The 16940-nt window shown below is 33.3% G+C and overlaps 2 protein-coding genes across 18 annotated transcripts in view; one reads left to right on the top strand and one right to left on the bottom strand.

Annotated features, from left to right (window-relative positions):
- Positions 1 to 73: 73 nt before the first annotated feature.
- Positions 74 to 13044, bottom strand: LOC134280004 (probable tubulin polyglutamylase TTLL9). 15 transcript variants are annotated; one of them, XM_062762406.1, is made up of 20 exons: positions 12939 to 13044; positions 12664 to 12803; positions 12492 to 12544; positions 10412 to 10498; positions 9952 to 9999; positions 9128 to 9154; positions 8685 to 8729; positions 8415 to 8462; positions 8057 to 8113; positions 6001 to 6033; positions 4952 to 5063; positions 4721 to 4806; positions 4584 to 4617; positions 4361 to 4495; positions 4141 to 4272; positions 3896 to 3983; positions 1702 to 1823; positions 1478 to 1611; positions 1128 to 1372; positions 74 to 419 (listed from the first exon to the last, which is right to left on the bottom strand). In XM_062762406.1, the coding sequence occupies exons 2-20, from the start codon at positions 12679 to 12681 to the stop codon at positions 349 to 351; spliced, it is 1575 nt and encodes a 524-aa protein (XP_062618390.1). In that variant the 5' UTR covers positions 12682 to 12803; positions 12939 to 13044; the 3' UTR covers positions 74 to 348. The 15 variants fall into 15 exon arrangements, with proteins under 15 accessions (XP_062618390.1, XP_062618392.1, XP_062618393.1 ...); XM_062762408.1 differs by lacking the exon at positions 6001 to 6033; XM_062762409.1 differs by lacking the exon at positions 8057 to 8113.
- A 225-nt stretch (positions 13045 to 13269) lies between these two features.
- LOC134280006 (lysosome membrane protein 2-like) overlaps positions 13270 to 16940 on the top strand; it is a 31457-nt gene continuing 27786 nt past the window's right edge. The window contains exon 1 of one of the 3 annotated variants that reach the window (XM_062762422.1): positions 13270 to 13341. The gene's annotated coding sequence lies outside the window, so the exon portion shown is untranslated. Of the gene's footprint in view, positions 13342 to 13400; positions 13421 to 16940 lie in introns of those variants that run through there. The other 2 variants (XM_062762423.1, XM_062762425.1) reach the window with 2 other exon arrangements.

The raw sequence follows: 16940 nt of genomic DNA, 5'->3' as shown, positions 1-16940 counted from the left end.
AACAAAAAACAACAATCGTTGCACAAGTTTAAATCAAATTTTAATGACAATACATGTGAATACAAGTCTTAATGTTAACGCAGTTTCAAGAAGGCACAATATATGCACTTATTGCTTTTAATTTCAGTTATGGTAAAATATTGCAGGTTTTTATTTTTATTTTTAAGATTTCAATCTTTTGGGAGGGGTGTTCCATCAAACTGAGCAAGCCTTCATGAATTTTAAACGTAGGCAATCCTTACTGGACAAGTGAAAGCTGAAATGTTTCACACATTTAGTCTTGTATATAAAATCACAGGACAGTCCCTGGGTATATTTTATATTTAGCAGTAGCTGTTATTTATCGTGTCACGACTTCTTAATGGACTGGGCAGCCGTGTACAATTCCCTCAGCTGTCTCTTTCTATCATTATGGCAACCTTAAATAAAAAAGCAGTAAATATTGAAAAAGGAATATGTTCTAAAATCCCCCTTCCCCCACAAAAAAGCATAAAATTTAAATATGTAAATGTAATTGTTATTAGGTAACTTCTTTCTATCCATGCATTTTCGCATTTTGTTGGATAATTGGTCCTTCTTTTTTTTTTCTTTTTTGGTTGGATAGGTATTGGGTCCGTGGTTTTTTTTTTTGGTTTTTTTTTCTTGTTGGATAATTGGTCCGTGTTTTTTTTTTGGTTGGATAGGTAATGGGTCCGTGTTTTTTGTTGTTGTTGTTGTTGGATAATTGGTCCGTGTTTTTTTTTTTTTTTTTTTTTTTTTTTTGGTTGGATAGGTAATTTTTTTTTTTTTTTTTTTTTTTTTGTTGTGTTTTTTTTTTGGTCCGTGTTTTTTTTTTTGGAGGGGGGGGGGGTTGATTTTCCATGTCTTTTGTTGTTGTTTTGTTGTTGGATAATTGGTCCGTGTTTTTTTTTTTTTTTTTTTTGGGGGGGGGGGGGGTTTGATAGGTAATAGGTCCGGGGGTTGGGGGTTTTTTTTGTTGGATAATTGGTCCACGTTTTTTTTTTTTTTTTTGGTTGGATAGGTTATGGGTCAGTGATTTTTTGTTGTTGTTGGATAATGGGTCCGTGTTTTTATCTTTATTTTATTTTATTTTATTGAAAATTGGTCCGTGTTTCGGTATAACCTACCTAGAAATGAGTTGGGAATGGACGCTGTTGTCCCGTTTGGAGTACACTCCATGTTTCCGTCGTCGGCCAAAATGGGTCCATCCTCCCACAACAAGTCCCAGCCCCCTATCCGCTTTTCTTTACCTGTCAGTCGGTTCTCAAGATCAAGAACATTTAGAAGGTCATTTAAGAGTCCAAATTTAAGGTCATAATCTTCTTTTCCACTGGCTGTGAGCGAGGGTGAGGCATTTATTTCTATTAACCACCTGTAATAGAGAATATACAAACCACATCCTTCAATAGTAAAAATAATGTCTGGTAATATTACATAGAGGTAGCTTGACTACAAATGAAATCACGCATATACTTACGGTTTAAGATCAGAATCAAACAAAACATCATAACCATACATCTCGAAACAATGTTTATCGTTAATGATGATTTTTTGAACACTTTGTAATGATTTGATGATGATGTTGTCAATCCCTTTAAATGCTTTTTTGACCTGTTAGAAAAGAAAATGACACAAAGTATAAATTAAAAGTGTATATTTTCTACTACAGAACATTATTGTAGGAGAAGACGTTATACTCACGGCCTCCACGCCGTGCTTGGCGGCGAGGTACTTCCGTAATTGTTGGGTGGACCATTTACATCCCTTGTCAGGGTCGTAATCGGGGGCATTTTTCTGGACGGCAACATTTGTCAAATGAACATCTAACTCAGGTTAAAGAATTAAAAACAACGCTTGGGCTATATGTAATATATAGAGTACCTTTTAATGAGTGTAACTTCAGATATCAGACGAGGGGGCTTGCCCCCCCCCCCCCCGAGTCTGATATCTGAAGATGCACGAGTTAAAAGGTACTCTATATGTTTTGTATCATTGTTCTCACGCACTGAGTTATAACCATGATCTATCAATATCACGTTCATAGGGCATGTTCATCTTGGCAGGCCTATATTCCATCGCACTGCTCTATGAATATTTCATCATACCATTTCATGACCAATGAAAAAGAGCATGTGATTCGCAAGTATAGGACGCTCTTTTTCTCGAATATTTCTACATCGACAGCCATGGATGACGGCTGCGATTTTTTGTTATCCCAATTTTTAGATATAGTAGAAACGGAAATCAAAATTGAAAATTCTGTAGGCCAGTTAGGAAACCTGAACATTTCACAATTAAACGATGTGAACCTCAAGGAAAAAGATTCTACACCTATGGACTTTCAGACTATAAATTTTGACTTGGGTATTTTCTCGCGGGAGAACTCAATAGATCAAAATGATGGTGACATGAAAATGGAAACTTTTGAATGTATTGGGCCGAACGAATCACAGAATCGAAGGTTCGCTGAAGCTGTGTCGGATGATGATTTGCGGCAGCTGATTGACCCTCAGACGAATCCTCATATGCGGAGAAATACGAAATGGTGTGTTGAAATGTTTAATAAATGGCGCGCATCTCGAGATAATGTACCTTACATGAAAGAAATGAACGCTAAAATGCTGAATTACTGGTTACAACGCTTTGTGTTGGAGGTACGTAAACAGGATGGCAGTGAATATCCCCCGCGTACTCTCTACTTCATTGTTTGTGGATTACTGCGTCATTTGCGAGAGGAAAACGTCCATAATATGAATTTTCTTGATGAACATGATCACCGTTTTGCCGTTTTCTGTTTTGGACGCCCGTAAGAAGGAATTGTTATCAGAAGGCTTAGGCACCAAAGTGAAACAAGCTGATCCAATATTGCCGGAAGTCGAAGAAAAAATCTGGACTAATGGAGTATTCGGGTCACTCTTCTCAAGCTCTACAGTACACAGTTTTCTTCTATAACTGTAAGATATTCGGTTTGAGGGCCTTTGACACATCTTAAAGTTTTCTTATTTTTTCAGGTGAACGGTGCCTTGCCGATTTCTATCGTACCTATCTCGAAGCTCTCAATAACGATGGACTTTTTTACCACCGTCCCTTAGCTGTCGCAGTTCCTGTATGCGTGCGATATGGCGAACAAGTGCTGGGAAGATGAAGGAAATTACAGGAAAAGCAGGACTGAAGGGAAACTTTACCAACCACTCGGGCAAGAGGACATATGCTACTCAGTTATATCACGCATGGATCGACGAGCAGGAAATCATGTCTCGGACCGGTCACAGGTCAGAGACGGCAGTAAGAAAATACAAAAGATCAAATTCAGCACTACAGGAGCGTGTTTCCGAAGTTTTGAATCCCCCAAATGTAAAAAAAAAATTAAATGTGAAACAACCACGCTTAAAACGAGTGAGTGTGAAAATATTCAGGATGAAAATTTGAGTCCGGTGTGCGACATTGCTGTTGTATCTGAAAGTGAAATTGCGACTTCCAGGGGAAATGCCGAGAGTCCAAATACCTGCATTTTGAAGCCAGGCACGGTATTTAATAATTTTTCATTTTTAACTCCGAGTCGCTTTCTTTGAACAGTAAAAAAACAATTGGGTTTTCTTGCATTAAATGTCATTTTTTTTTTAATTTTATTGGAGCACGTTTTCATTTAATGTCATGTACATGTAAGCACATGAAATTGCAATAAAATACGATTTTTTTTTCATTTCTTGCTGCTGGTCAGTGGTGTGATCTATCACAGATACATCACGGAAAACTGTTATGTATCAGGAAAAAATGAATGGCTGAGATCAAAGGAAAACCTCACAAACAATGATACAATTCTACATTTTTCTTTCTTTTAACTTGTATACGTGGTGATAAATTGCTTTGAATAAAAACACATGAAGTAGGATACATGTATCTTCAATGGAATCCAGAGAAAATCTGGTGTTGGAGAACCTAGCAAATCCACTCCTGTACAACCAAACTTTCAGTGGATTATACTGCAAAACAAAGAAAACGTTACCTATAATATTAAAATTCTATGCAAATTCAATAAAGTTACTTTTGTTTTGGGCTCATTTGACAAATAGATCTATAAGTGTAGATGTACACGATTTTATTAAAATAAATTGAACAGCTGTGTAAAATGTAACTTACTGAAACTACTAAAACGTAGACTCGAACATCGAATTTCCTTCCACCAATTAGATACGGGTTTTCTATGTACCGCTGGACCACGTACGTTTCTGGTACCTCACGGTTTGGGTCACTCAAGGGCTGGTACTCTCCCTGCAAAAGCAACCATGAATGTTGTAAATAAAATTTGATTCATAATTTTATGAAGCATTAAATGGCTGATGCTATAGAGTTGCGGTACCTTTTTCCAGTCTGTGATGTCCTTCAACCGCCGGAACAGGAAGATACCACGCCCCTGGGCTCTAGCAGCAGGCTTCATAATCCAAATAATTCCAGGGTTTTTCTTGAACTCCTCAACAAATATGTGGTATTCAGACTACGTAATTGAAAAAAAAGTATTATAGTGACGGTTTATTGGGGGCTGCCAAAATAAGATCTTTTTTTATTAATGCTTACTCACTCACCGGAAGTTCATAGGTTGTTGGAAAGAACTCAAAGCTACCAAATAAGAAAATTTCATTAGACTTTACTTGTCATAGAATTGTAGTATTAAATGATTCTTTTGTAAGAGTTTGATACATATAAAATTGGTTTGGCCAACCTCAGTCCTTCAGCTTTGCCTTGTTCTCGCTCCGTCTGTTTCTTCAGTCGTTTGAGATTCTTTACCATTAAATTCTTTCTTGTCAACTATAACAATTAAGCTCTTTCCATGATTCCAGAAATAACTATCGAGACTACTGAGAATGAAGCTTTCTAAATTACATACCGGAATACCGTCATGGGAAACATACGTTAATAATGCAATATATTAATTAACAGAGAAGTATGTTACCTCATAGTGGTTTCGAAAGTGTAGTATTTTCTGATGTTCGTACAAGAACATGGTGTCGTAATTCTGGGCGAGCCACTCCCGATCGCACCAGTAAAAATCCCAGTCCCCATCACTACAAGTACACATGTACTAAACTAGGTCAGACGACAGTACGAAATTCAATCGAGCACACTCACGTTTCAAGCGTCATATTTAAACGTTTATTAAAAAGAGTTATATCCAAAATAAATGTTACATATCTAAAAAACTGTGCAAAAGGCATAATAATATTTTGTACATAAATATGCGTGCATATATGAAAATTGGTTATATATACAGAGTACATGCATATATATATATATAGTCAGGAACATATAATGGTAAACTGAAGCTTATTTCACATTACTATATCATACATTTAATTGATTAAAATAATCTTAATAATAAAAAAAAACACCTATAGATCTGTAAGCTTTAAGCAGCTGTTAAGCTTACAAATGTGTTCCTGAAAATTGTAACAATAATAAAGTAATTTTTGAGATACTCCGAATAAATTGCAGGAAAGTCAAGGTCAAGGAGGGAAACTTGTGGATATAAATACCTGTGAAAAGTGATATTAGTGTAAAGATGGTCCGTGTGATTCAATTACATCATAAAAATTAAATATAATGTACACTAGATTTTATGTAAGTAAATGAAGTGTAGGGTACAGTAATTTGGGCCTGAAAACTATGCTTAATGGCATTATCGATAGTCGAACATGGCACAGTTTTGAATATCGATCTGGTTTCTAATCCACTCCGCTCTAGGAGTGGATCAAAAACCCTAAGATTAGAAAGACGATTTTCATCACGTTCATTCAATGTCCAACCCGATCAGTTTTTATCCGTGACTTTCACCTTTCAGTCTACCGGAGAAAATGTATTTCATATTCATTATCAAAACTATAAGTTTTTAACCCCATCCACCTCTTCTCCACACTTTCTATATACACGGACCAGAGATGTTAATGGATAGCAGGGAAGGAGTAAGGAACATAAGGACAGTCAGAGGAGAGGGTGAGAACTTACCTGTTCCGTGTGATAGGAGGAATGCTTTGAAAACTGAAAGGTCAAAGGTTACTACTAGATTAACTCTCGTTTAATGTGTATTGAGGGGTAAAGAACTAAATGAACATAAAACAGTAAAAGCTGAAACTGAAGAAAATGAAAAACGTTGATCAAAAGAGTGACGATAAAAACACAGTGCAATGCGAACAACAGTACGAGGGGCGTTCAACAAATAATGTCATCAGCTCGATGACATACTACATAGAAATCATATGACATTAAACTTGACTTTTTCTAATTTTTGAATCTTTAATGAATTGATAACAGTTTCTTTGACCACTTTTCATCATAATTTCATTGTGGGAAGCTGGAAAACAAGGGCTACTCGAGACACTGCATTAAAAATGAATGGTCAAGAATCAGTAAACTAGAGTACAATTATGCGCATCATTGAAGCTGCTGTAAAACTTGTTAATTTCTAAAAAAAATCTATTAACTAAATTATGTGAAATTTACAGCAACTTATGTCTGTTTAATACACGCATGAACAGGTGGATTTCAATTAGCAAAAATTATATAATGGGCATCAAAAATGGGTACCGTCCTTGGTAACAAGTACATACAACAACAAATGTATATCAGCGATAATTCAACAAATTATCACTGATTATGTCTTATTGACTTTAAGTTACATAGCAAATTTAATAGACATCATTTGGGGGGTAGTTCACACTGTTTTAAAGAAACATTTGATTGTAAAAAAAGTTTTATACTCAAAGGTCACCCTATATTTTCAAAAATGAGTGAGAACGAGAGCGTGTAGAAAATCTAAACAATTATGTTTAAAAAATCAAAAATTGTTCTAATCCACGTTTTTCTGCAAGTCAAACAGATCATTAAACTTGAATCCATTTTTAGTTAAACCCTCAAAACAAATTTAGAATAATATGTACTTGACAAAACTGCAAAGGCCTAAGAAGAGCAAAAATTTTCAAGAACACAAAAACAGATTTATACGCTATTTTCCTAAATATTAGCGGTTTTGTTGTTCAAATTCATAGATAGGGAGGCAGTTCAATTTCTTGAGGAGTCTAATAAGCAAAATATTTGCCAAAACATTGAAAGGTTTAAGAGAGGAAGGAAACAGAATGAGGAATTCACTACATTAAATTTTTTTTCTGACAGCGTCCAAACCAACAGGCCATGAAGAGTAAACGAGTTTTGGAGTAAACAGAACGTTAATGTTTTGTCACATCAACAATATTCGCCAGAGTTTTCAATCTTTGACTTGTTTCATTTCCCAAACTTAGGAAAACACCTTTCTGAAAGAAAAAAACAAGTACAGCAAATCATAGGATCTGCATTTTTCCAGTATACGAAGGGTCATACTAAAAACTGTGTTCTAAAAACAATCAGAAATTGAACAAAATTTTACAGACATGTATTTTAATTAAAAGAGAATATTTTTGTTAAATCATTAAGACAAAATCATAGAAAAACGCTTTTTTGGTTCTTTCCGAGCCCTGATGACATTATTTATTGAACGCCCCTCGTACCACATGATGCAAATTCAACGCGCATGTATCTGGAAAATTCAAATTTCAAGAAAACAAATAAATGAAAGGCATGCAAAAACCAAACTGAATGTATAGCCACTGAGGAAAAAGCTGTACAGCGCTAAGAAATTCTTACAAGAAAAGCTAAAAAGATTCCAAGATGCACAGGAAATATGAAGAAACGGAAGTTCATGTAATTATGAATTTCTCTCCTTTGAACTGTTAGTGTATGTAAATTGAAAAAGTTGGACATGCAGTAGATAATATATGTATACTATATGTACATGGATATCCTACATCCTGGTTAGTATTTAATATTGCTGAATCAGAGAAAAGATGGACAGATATATTTTAATGAAGTAAAATATTTATATACCATCATCCTAGCTAAGGGAGTCCATGCCTGTTTAATATTTAATTTACATGCTTGTAAGGTAAGAAAAGTCAGTTAATTTAGTAAAGGGTTGAATATAGACAGGGTTGTAGATGAGGTAGTATGTTTTGTCCTACTTAAAACTCACCCCATTCTTGTGGGCACTGTGTTTTGTGTAGCTTGGCCTTGTTGGGGAATTCTTACACTAAGCAGAAAACTCAACTTACTTACTCAAACTAACGTATTATATCTTTATAATAGGATGTATTTAAGAATAGTATCTTACATTTCCAAATCTCACCCTTTGGTATATCTTTCAATATTTTAAGGGATTTTAAAAATTTTAAATAACCTGTAATTTTAGTGAGAAAAGTTGTAATGATTTATACTTTAATTGTAAAAAAGAAACAAAAAAGTCAGAGTAAATCAGGTCTTCATGTAGAAGAGACACCTCAATTCCAAAAAAGTGCTAAACATAGCAACTATTACCATGGCGATGACCTTACCTTCCCTTGTTCCCAGAGATCGTCCCTTGAGTTGAGGTTGTACCTGATCTGTAATTCACCCAAACATTGAAAAATATTCATCTATCCTTGGGTTAGACATTTTTTAAAATTGGGCAATGACTTTTTTCTCTATGCATGGGTTGGGTTGGTCAAAGACTGGAGATACTAATGTATGTTTGTAAAGACTGGTATTATATTATTAATGTGTGAATTCTGTATATTTGCCAAAACAAAATCAGATTTTTACATACTAATTATTGATTGTCTTACCCTGCCTTGCCAGTATTGCTTGATGGCTGGCCAGAGGTTTGTTGACTGAAATCGAGGCAGAAATTTCAGAGTTATTGAATTAATCATTAGATTCTTAATCCAAACTATTTTTGTCACTCTGGTATTTACTTCCCTCATAAATGAAAAACTAAACTAGAAATTTTTTTTTGAATTCTAAATTTTTCATCATAACTGCATAGTATTTTAGTTACCCTTGGGTTTGAAAATAAAACTACATGTATTGGGGAAAAATCAAACACCACAGGCAACCAAATCAATCTGTGACTCACTCTTTCAACTGTAGAAGTAAGGGTATTTCCCACAATAAAAAGATTACATGTATATTTGAACAAGTTTATGCATGCAGCAAAATTTAGGCATTTAATATATAACCAGCCACCTATAACCTTCACCTTGTTAAATATCAATTTATAATAGCTTACCCTGATTTTGATGACTGGGGTGTCGTTCTGTTAACAATCAGTTAAATTATAATTTAGGTATTTGTATGTATATATGTATATTTAATAATAGTGCAACCAGACCACTGGGTTTCTAAGATTTACAGCCTAACTAATATTTTTATAATATAGAAGAATTATTTTCAAAAAATGATTAAAGATGTTCTGGTCATTTATAAAACATACATGTCTACCACAGTAAACCTGATATAATTGTGCTGCTACACAATATATAATGACACAAGGTTAACACACAAGATACATGTTATATTTAGAAAAATTTCCTAACCTACCATGACCTCAGAATGCTAAGCGCAGCAGCATCGCAATATCAAAAAGTAGGACCAATGCACTTAAGATTTCAAATTTCATACTGGAAATGTACACATAGGTTAAAGGTCATATGTCCCAGCATTCATTATTTGAAAAGTATTAATGAAATAAATACAAATGAGTGGTATATTTGTTTCCGGACCTAATGTATTGTTCATAGTCTCCTCTGATAACCAAATTATTAAGTTTCCAAGATCAAGAATGATGAACAAACATTACACTCAATAGAAAGTGATTTAATAAACACAGTAGCATAAAATTATTAATATGACATGGACTATACCAAGATTTCAATTTATCTATGTATCAAAGATTATGTAAATATGAGCAGAATTGCATATTTGGAATTAAGCATAATAACCATTATTTCATAAAATTCATTTTCAACCATTATAATTGCTAGAATGTTTAACTCCTGTCAACTTTGTAGACGTGAAACAAAATGGTGCAATAAATGCAAGTGTTTGACTCACCCCTGTTGCTTTGCATTAGTCTGTACATTTTGCTGTACATTATTTTGACTGAAATATGAAAGCAAACAACAAACATACATTCTATTTCTATAGACAAATCCCAGACAATTCACAAAAACCAACACAGAGCAGTAAGTCACTCAACATATCACATGACATCACACATCAATGGCAAGTGAGCAAAATGATAGACTGTTCTTAAAATTTACCGCAAAAAATATATCTGATACTGTATCTTGTCTGTGTGCATTATTAGCTCATATTACTCATATTTCTTCATCTACTGTAAAATTGTTGGTGCAGTGGTCTATAAGCATTTTGACATTTTAAAACTGTTAGGAATGACAATATCAATAAGGTTCTTAATTGTCATGCCAATTGCCACTCTCCTCACTACAGATTCATGCTTCATCAGCATGCTCCTTCACCTTCGTTAACATTACAGCCAGAAAAGCCTTACCCTGGGACTTCCTGCCAGCCCGGTCTCCCTCGCAGCACGTCAAGAATCGTGTTCTGTAGGGAGCATTTGTACCGGATCTCCCTGTCTCTTGAAAAAAAAATTATAGTGACTGTGAGTATAACTATCAGTCTTTTAAGATTTCTGTAATAATGACAAAATATCTCTGAATAAAGAAATACTGTGCACAGTGGAATTCTGTGAGGTAATATATAGTTGTTCATAACTCAAAATACATTGTAAATGTAATTAATTTAAAATCAAAATATTTCCATTTTTATTTTTTTTTTTCTCTGTGATAACTCTTTGAAAGTTACAGAGTTGACTTCTTGATAATTCTAACGGAATATAAATTAGGCAGGTCGATAGGTCAGGCGCTATATGGAGGCCTAATATCATTATGCATGCAAATCTTGTGCGCATCTGTCTCTGTGTCTGATGCTAAGGAGGCAAAATATGCCTGTAAATCTCGTGCGGCTGCCTTTGTGTTTGACTTCAGTGGCTGAGGACTATTGAAATTGGCATGGGAGTCCTCGTGTAATTTAAATCTATGTCTATATTTTTAAAATCTAAATCTACAATTTTATTTCACATGAATGAAATGGAAGTATAAGGAATCACAGTCCAGTTAGTATAGTATGCAATGGACATCAACTATCGTTGATGCCCATATGTCACATACATGCCAACTTTCCCGATTTAGGCGGGATTCTCCCGATTTTAACCTTTCATCCCGCCTTCCCGATCGGGAGAGAAAAATTGCCCCAATTTCCCGATTTGAAAAAATTCAGATTTTCAGTTTCCCTACCGCCGAATTTTGTCAATCGGGATAAGAATATCAGAGTTGTTTATTCAATGCACACAGATAAGTCTCATTGTTTATTTAGCATGCAGAGTTAATTAATAGGCACAGGAAATCACTTCTCGCTTCAACGCACACGCTGCCGTCCAGGTACAGGTAGCTTATAGCCTGGAGCGGTGGAGCAGTTAGGGGATTAATCTTTTCAGTTTGAAGGGGTATGCGAAGTGAAACACATAGATTAAGGGCTTAATTATTAGTCATTATATTAAAAACAAAAATTAAAGTCAATAAACTGATAATCAAACAATAAAACAGGAATCCAAAAAGATCGTTTTTTGAAAACGAAAGTAGAAAATTTCAAAGCACATACAGCTGCTGATTTTAACTGTTAATAATAAAAATATTGAACAGTTTGTCAATCTAAAAAAAATATTGAAAATAATTTATATTAAATAATATTCTCATGTTAAACACACTGAATCCCCCCCCCCCCTTTCTCCCACAGATCATACTCATATTGTACACTGTATTTCTTTGTTACATATATGTCAAGGAAATACCAGAGACCCATATGACATTGCCAAGACTGCAAAAGTTGATCATGTTCATGATGTAGTCTTTTACAATTTTAATTTTTCTTTGGAATGGGTGGGGGAGGGGCTTGTGTTAAAAAATTCTTGATTTAATTAGGCCTATTTCTCCAAATTGTTTCGTGTGTGAGATAAAATTAATGATGCACTGTCTATATACTTACTTGTAGGGAATAAAGTGACACTTGATTTTGAGGGTACATACCAGAAACAAAATGTAAATTAATAGAACAGAGTGACAACTATTAAGCAAAGATATTTAAATTTGGAAAAATAAAACTTTAATTTGTATTAATTGTTTTGTATTCATAAGTGCTATCAATATCATAATTAAAAAAAAAGTATTTCATAATCATTTATTTTCACGACAAAATGTCGCGAATTTAACGCTTTGAAAATTGTCGTCACGCGCAAAATCCCCCATGGGAATTTTCAAAAGTTGGCATGTATGATGTCAGTCCAAATTTTCAGTCTCTATCCATCTCGCTGAGATTATACTGGAGTAGGACACAACAAATACATCATAATGTTTTTTTTAATAATCTAATTATTGCCAAATTAGGAGGAGAATAACATGAGTTAGGACATTATTTTTGCTGCAACATATAATTATGTGAATTAATTTTGGGGTATTTTTGTGCATGTATTTTATTATAATTTTACCATTTTACTTTCTTGAATTATACTTTACCCAATGATTCCTCTGGGATTTCTGCTTCCTTTCCCCTGCATATAACCAGGGACCTAAACAAGAGGTTTACATTTATGTCACAAAATTCATTTTATTCCTCTGGCTATACAATGTATCTGACACTCCAATCAGCATAAACTGATAAATATTAAATAACAGGATTTTTTTTTACCTTTGTCCCTTTTGACATTTTCAACAAACAAAAATATGGCGTATTAATCTGCTTTGATGTAGTCTTCTATTATTTAGGCCTAAGCTAAATATTCTTTTAAAAATGTGGTTCAAGTCTCAAAGTCATGTTCCAATGGGATGCTAAACATAAAAGATAAATAGAAAATATTAAACCGTCTTAAGTATAACGTACTAAGTCAAACATATTTCTTATTTTTATGTGTTGATAAAAAGTAAAGGCTATAATTCAGGAAAAAAACGTACAAAAAAGAATACCTGTTTCATGTTTCCAGGGAAGCCAAAAGTTCCGACATGTTTTTTTTCCTTTCGGATTCCCCCAAATCTTTAAAAATCATTAGTGTTCCGATAGAGCGGTATCTATAGAATTTGCTACGGGTATGGTTATGTAACATAGAGGTGAATGGATTTTTCTCACATTAAAACATTTATTTTATCATATTAAAATTATATAAATTCTAGAAATATGTTAAAAATATATTTAACTGTTTTTAAATCTTATATTTGCATGCAAGTCATATATTCATAATCATTTCCTCGCACTGTCTGGCGATGTAATTCGTATACAGATCAACTGCTTGCTACACCGTTCACTTTCACTTTTGATTTCAAAATGTAGAATGTTAGAAACAGTGAGTGAGTGAGTGAGCACAGCTTCAGGTGAGTATTATCTCGTTTATCACGTGCATGATTTACAATTAATAAGTTATAAGGAAGCCAATGAAAATTTTAGAATGTAGGTGCAGGATCTCGATATGTGGTCTATTTTGAATTGAAATATGCATGAAAAGAAAAGGTTTATGTTCAGCAAAAAAAAAAAAAAAAAAAACCTTAAAGTTCTGCAGGCCCAGCACAATCTCTTGATTAAGTTATGTAGCTTTAAAAAGCTATATAGCTTTATTAAGCTATTCAAAATACTTGATAAAGATATTTATTTGCAGATTTTCACAAAAACGTTTTTTGCAAGAAATAAACAAAAAGTTGCAAGTATTTGACTATTCATATATGTACTATGGACTATCAAAAATACAACATAAATCATAGAAAGTTCAGACATTGCTGCTGCTGAATACTTTTAAGCAAGATATGAATTTCTATTGTTTGAGTAACTGTCCACTACTTTGCCTGCAGTGAGGCAAGGGTAAGTATGATTGCTTCTCATTGTGTTGAACTCTTACCAATCAATTATCCTGTTGGCCATAACTGACTTCCTTTATGAATTCATTCAGGAAATAACTGTTTGGTCACTCATCAATAGCCCCAAAACTTTTAAAATTTTGAGTACAAAGTCTCTCAAGGAGACACAATTTGGTGAGTGATTTTTACATGCATAATATTCAGATGAGTTCAAAGTTTAATATTTCCACTGCACCAAGCAACTTTTTGCCCATGTTGAAAAAATAACACATTTGAGAAAAAGTCTGATAAAATAGCTTAATCAAGGTATTCTGAATACCTTACCCAGTTAAAAAGTATGTATCTAAATCAAGCTATATAGCTTAATCAGGAGATTGTGTCGGACCTGTTCTGTTGTAATGGTTTGGTTCATGGATATTAATCTGGGTAGCTCAGTGGGTTTCACAGAAGCCAGGAGACAGTATGAACAGGTCCAGCACATATTCCCCTTGTGTTAGCTTGCTAGGAGTTACCAAAACGTAAAGTGTATTGGTCAGACGCATGTTTGCTTGGTAGACTGTCAATATTTGATGGCACTTCTATTGTATCTACAGAGTACCTGTTCCACCAGCCCAGGGTAATTGCATAAACCATAAATATGACAGCTTTTTTTCTATCTAAAGAAATCTTATATTATGTCTATCATAATGATCAGGTCCAGTACAATCTCTTTATTTAGCTATATAGCTTTAAATAGCTTTATAGCTTTATCAAGCTATTCAGTATAGCTTAATTTAGCTATTTTACTGTACTTTTTTCTCAAAGGTGTAATTTTCTCAGTATGTACAAAAAAGCGCACCTTGGTGCAGTGATGATATACAACTTTGAACTCTTCTTAAAATAATGCATGTAAAATTCACTCATCAAATTAGGTCTCCTTGAGAGACTTTGTAATCAAAGTTCTAATCAAGTTTTGGGGCTATATAAAGCAATTGATACAGTTACTTCTGCAATGATATTATAATGGAGACCAATTATGTTCAACAAGATAATTGGTTGGTAACAGTTCAGCACAATGAGAAGCAATCATGCCTCAAGGCACCCAAGGTAGTGGACATTATCTAACAATGAAATTCTCTTTTGCTTAAAAGTATTCAAAAGCTGCAAAGTTAGAACTATCTTTGATTTTGGTTGTTCTTTTGATAGCCCATAATACAAATATGAAGAGTCAAATACATGCGACTTTTTGTTTATTTTCAGCTAAAAACATTTTTGTGAAAAACTGTATAAAAATAGCTAAATAAAGCTATTTTCAATAGCTTAATAAAGCTATATAGCTATTTGAAGCTATATAGCTAAATCAGGAGATTGTACTGGACCTGATGATATCATTGAACATTCTAAAAAAAGTTCAAAATCATGCATTCAAAGGAAAATTTTACCACTTCATTGCTTAAATGAGAGATAATGCATGTTCACAACTGGTCTACCAACATGTATATTTCAGGGCTCAAAATAAACATCTGTCATATTTCATTATCAATTGAAATTCTGGTGGAGTGACTTCAATTTGCAATGCAATTAGTCTATTGGGAGTGGTAAAAAAAAAATTAAAAAGTATTTGTGGAAAACACAGATGTCTAAGTTAATTGATAGGGATTTAATATTCTAATGAAAAGTATGTATAAAATATTGTATATCTGGGAGACCTGAATATGCAATTAAACCTTAGTAAAGAAGGTGCAAAAATTTTTTTTTTTTAACATTGGGTAAGAGTTAGTGCCCTTTGCACATTTTGTAACAAAGAATAATCAATTTTATCATAGTAGATAGATATGACATACATTTAATCATACTTTATGGGAATCAATCAGTAACTATGTTAGTGTATTCATTGAAACTTAATAAAGGAGAATTTTTAAGAATTAATGAAATGAAGAAAATGCCATATATCGTCTATGAAAATGTATATGATTTAGTTATAATCATAAATACCCATTGATCCACAACAAAACTCGCTGCCCAGGTTCCTGCCCAACCATAAATATAGTAACATGGACGATAAGCATGTACAGTGTACAGTGACACTGTGCACTTTATAGGTTATCATTCTTCGTCAAGATACAAACAGAAGAACTAACAATATAGACGGGTAGACTGCTGATAACACACAATACACAACAGGTATAGAGGTGACAATAACCTGCTGTATCTACAAACACCTGGCTACCCTGTACTGATTTTCTAAAGGATGAAATGAAATTTCTATGAAGAACTTTGATTTTGTGCAAGTTTGAGTGAATTTTGCAAAACTACTGATGAATATCACTTTATTTACGAAGGGAATATGTTATTGTGTTGAGTATGCATGTGAGAATTAAGAAACCACAAAACACAAAAGTTTATCTTTAAGGTAAGAAATGACATATTACATAAGTCTTAGTGTTTCGGATGCAATATACCATTTTCCACAATTAATTTCAGGGATCAAATCTCAATTTCTGTTTAATTAAAACTTAGAAAAAATAGCAGATTTTTTGGACAGCCTTTATGCCTGTATGTGAATCTTACTATTTAACGATACTAGATAATTAAAAAAAAATGTAATTAAAATATTTGTTTAACCTTATCGAAAATGTATCATCATAACAAATTAATGTGCTTTTTCAAGAACATGCCGGTAATTTCAATTTTCTTTTTGCATGTACATGCATGTATTAAAAAAAAAAGAAAATGGATTTTTTTTCCTTGTATAAAAAAGCTAATTTTAAAATTTCTGACCAAATTTGAGGCAGCTAGTGCCTGCATGAGAGAGAAACCGTTGATATATATATATATATATATATATATATATATATATATATATATATATATATATATATATATATATATATATATATTATTTTTCTCCTAAGTTTATGTAAAATTGCATGTAAAAGTATAGCATTTGACATATATCTGCAAATTAATTGTGACTGCCCACAAAGTGTAAATTATTCTTGATTATTAAATGGAAAAAAGTATTACAGTACATACTTTGATTGTAGATGTAAAATAGAAAATTTCGAGTTGATGATTTTTTTGGTCAGTTGACATATCTTAAAGTTAAAACAATTTGGAAGTGGTTGTTTGTTTTATTGCTTC

This window comes from Saccostrea cucullata, unplaced genomic scaffold (assembly GCF_032062105.1).
Source record: "Saccostrea cucullata isolate Sc308-1 unplaced genomic scaffold, CSIRO_AGI_Scuc_v1 ctg152, whole genome shotgun sequence".
Classification (NCBI taxonomy): Eukaryota; Metazoa; Mollusca; class Bivalvia; order Ostreida; family Ostreidae; genus Saccostrea; species Saccostrea cuccullata.
The sequence above is the reverse complement of the archived record's forward strand: the minus strand, read 5'-3'. Positions and strand labels throughout refer to the sequence as shown.

Bases quoted from the DNA above. Each gene is read 5' to 3' on its own strand.
- LOC134280004 (XM_062762406.1), bottom strand. The intron at 10,499-12,491 runs GTAAAGTATAAT...TTTTTTTTCAAG, and splicing joins AATCCCAGAGGAATCATTGG to AGACAGGGAGATCCGGTACA. The intron at 8,463-8,684 runs GTAAGACAATCA...GGTGAATTACAG, and splicing joins AGCAATACTGGCAAGGCAGG to ATCAGGTACAACCTCAACTC.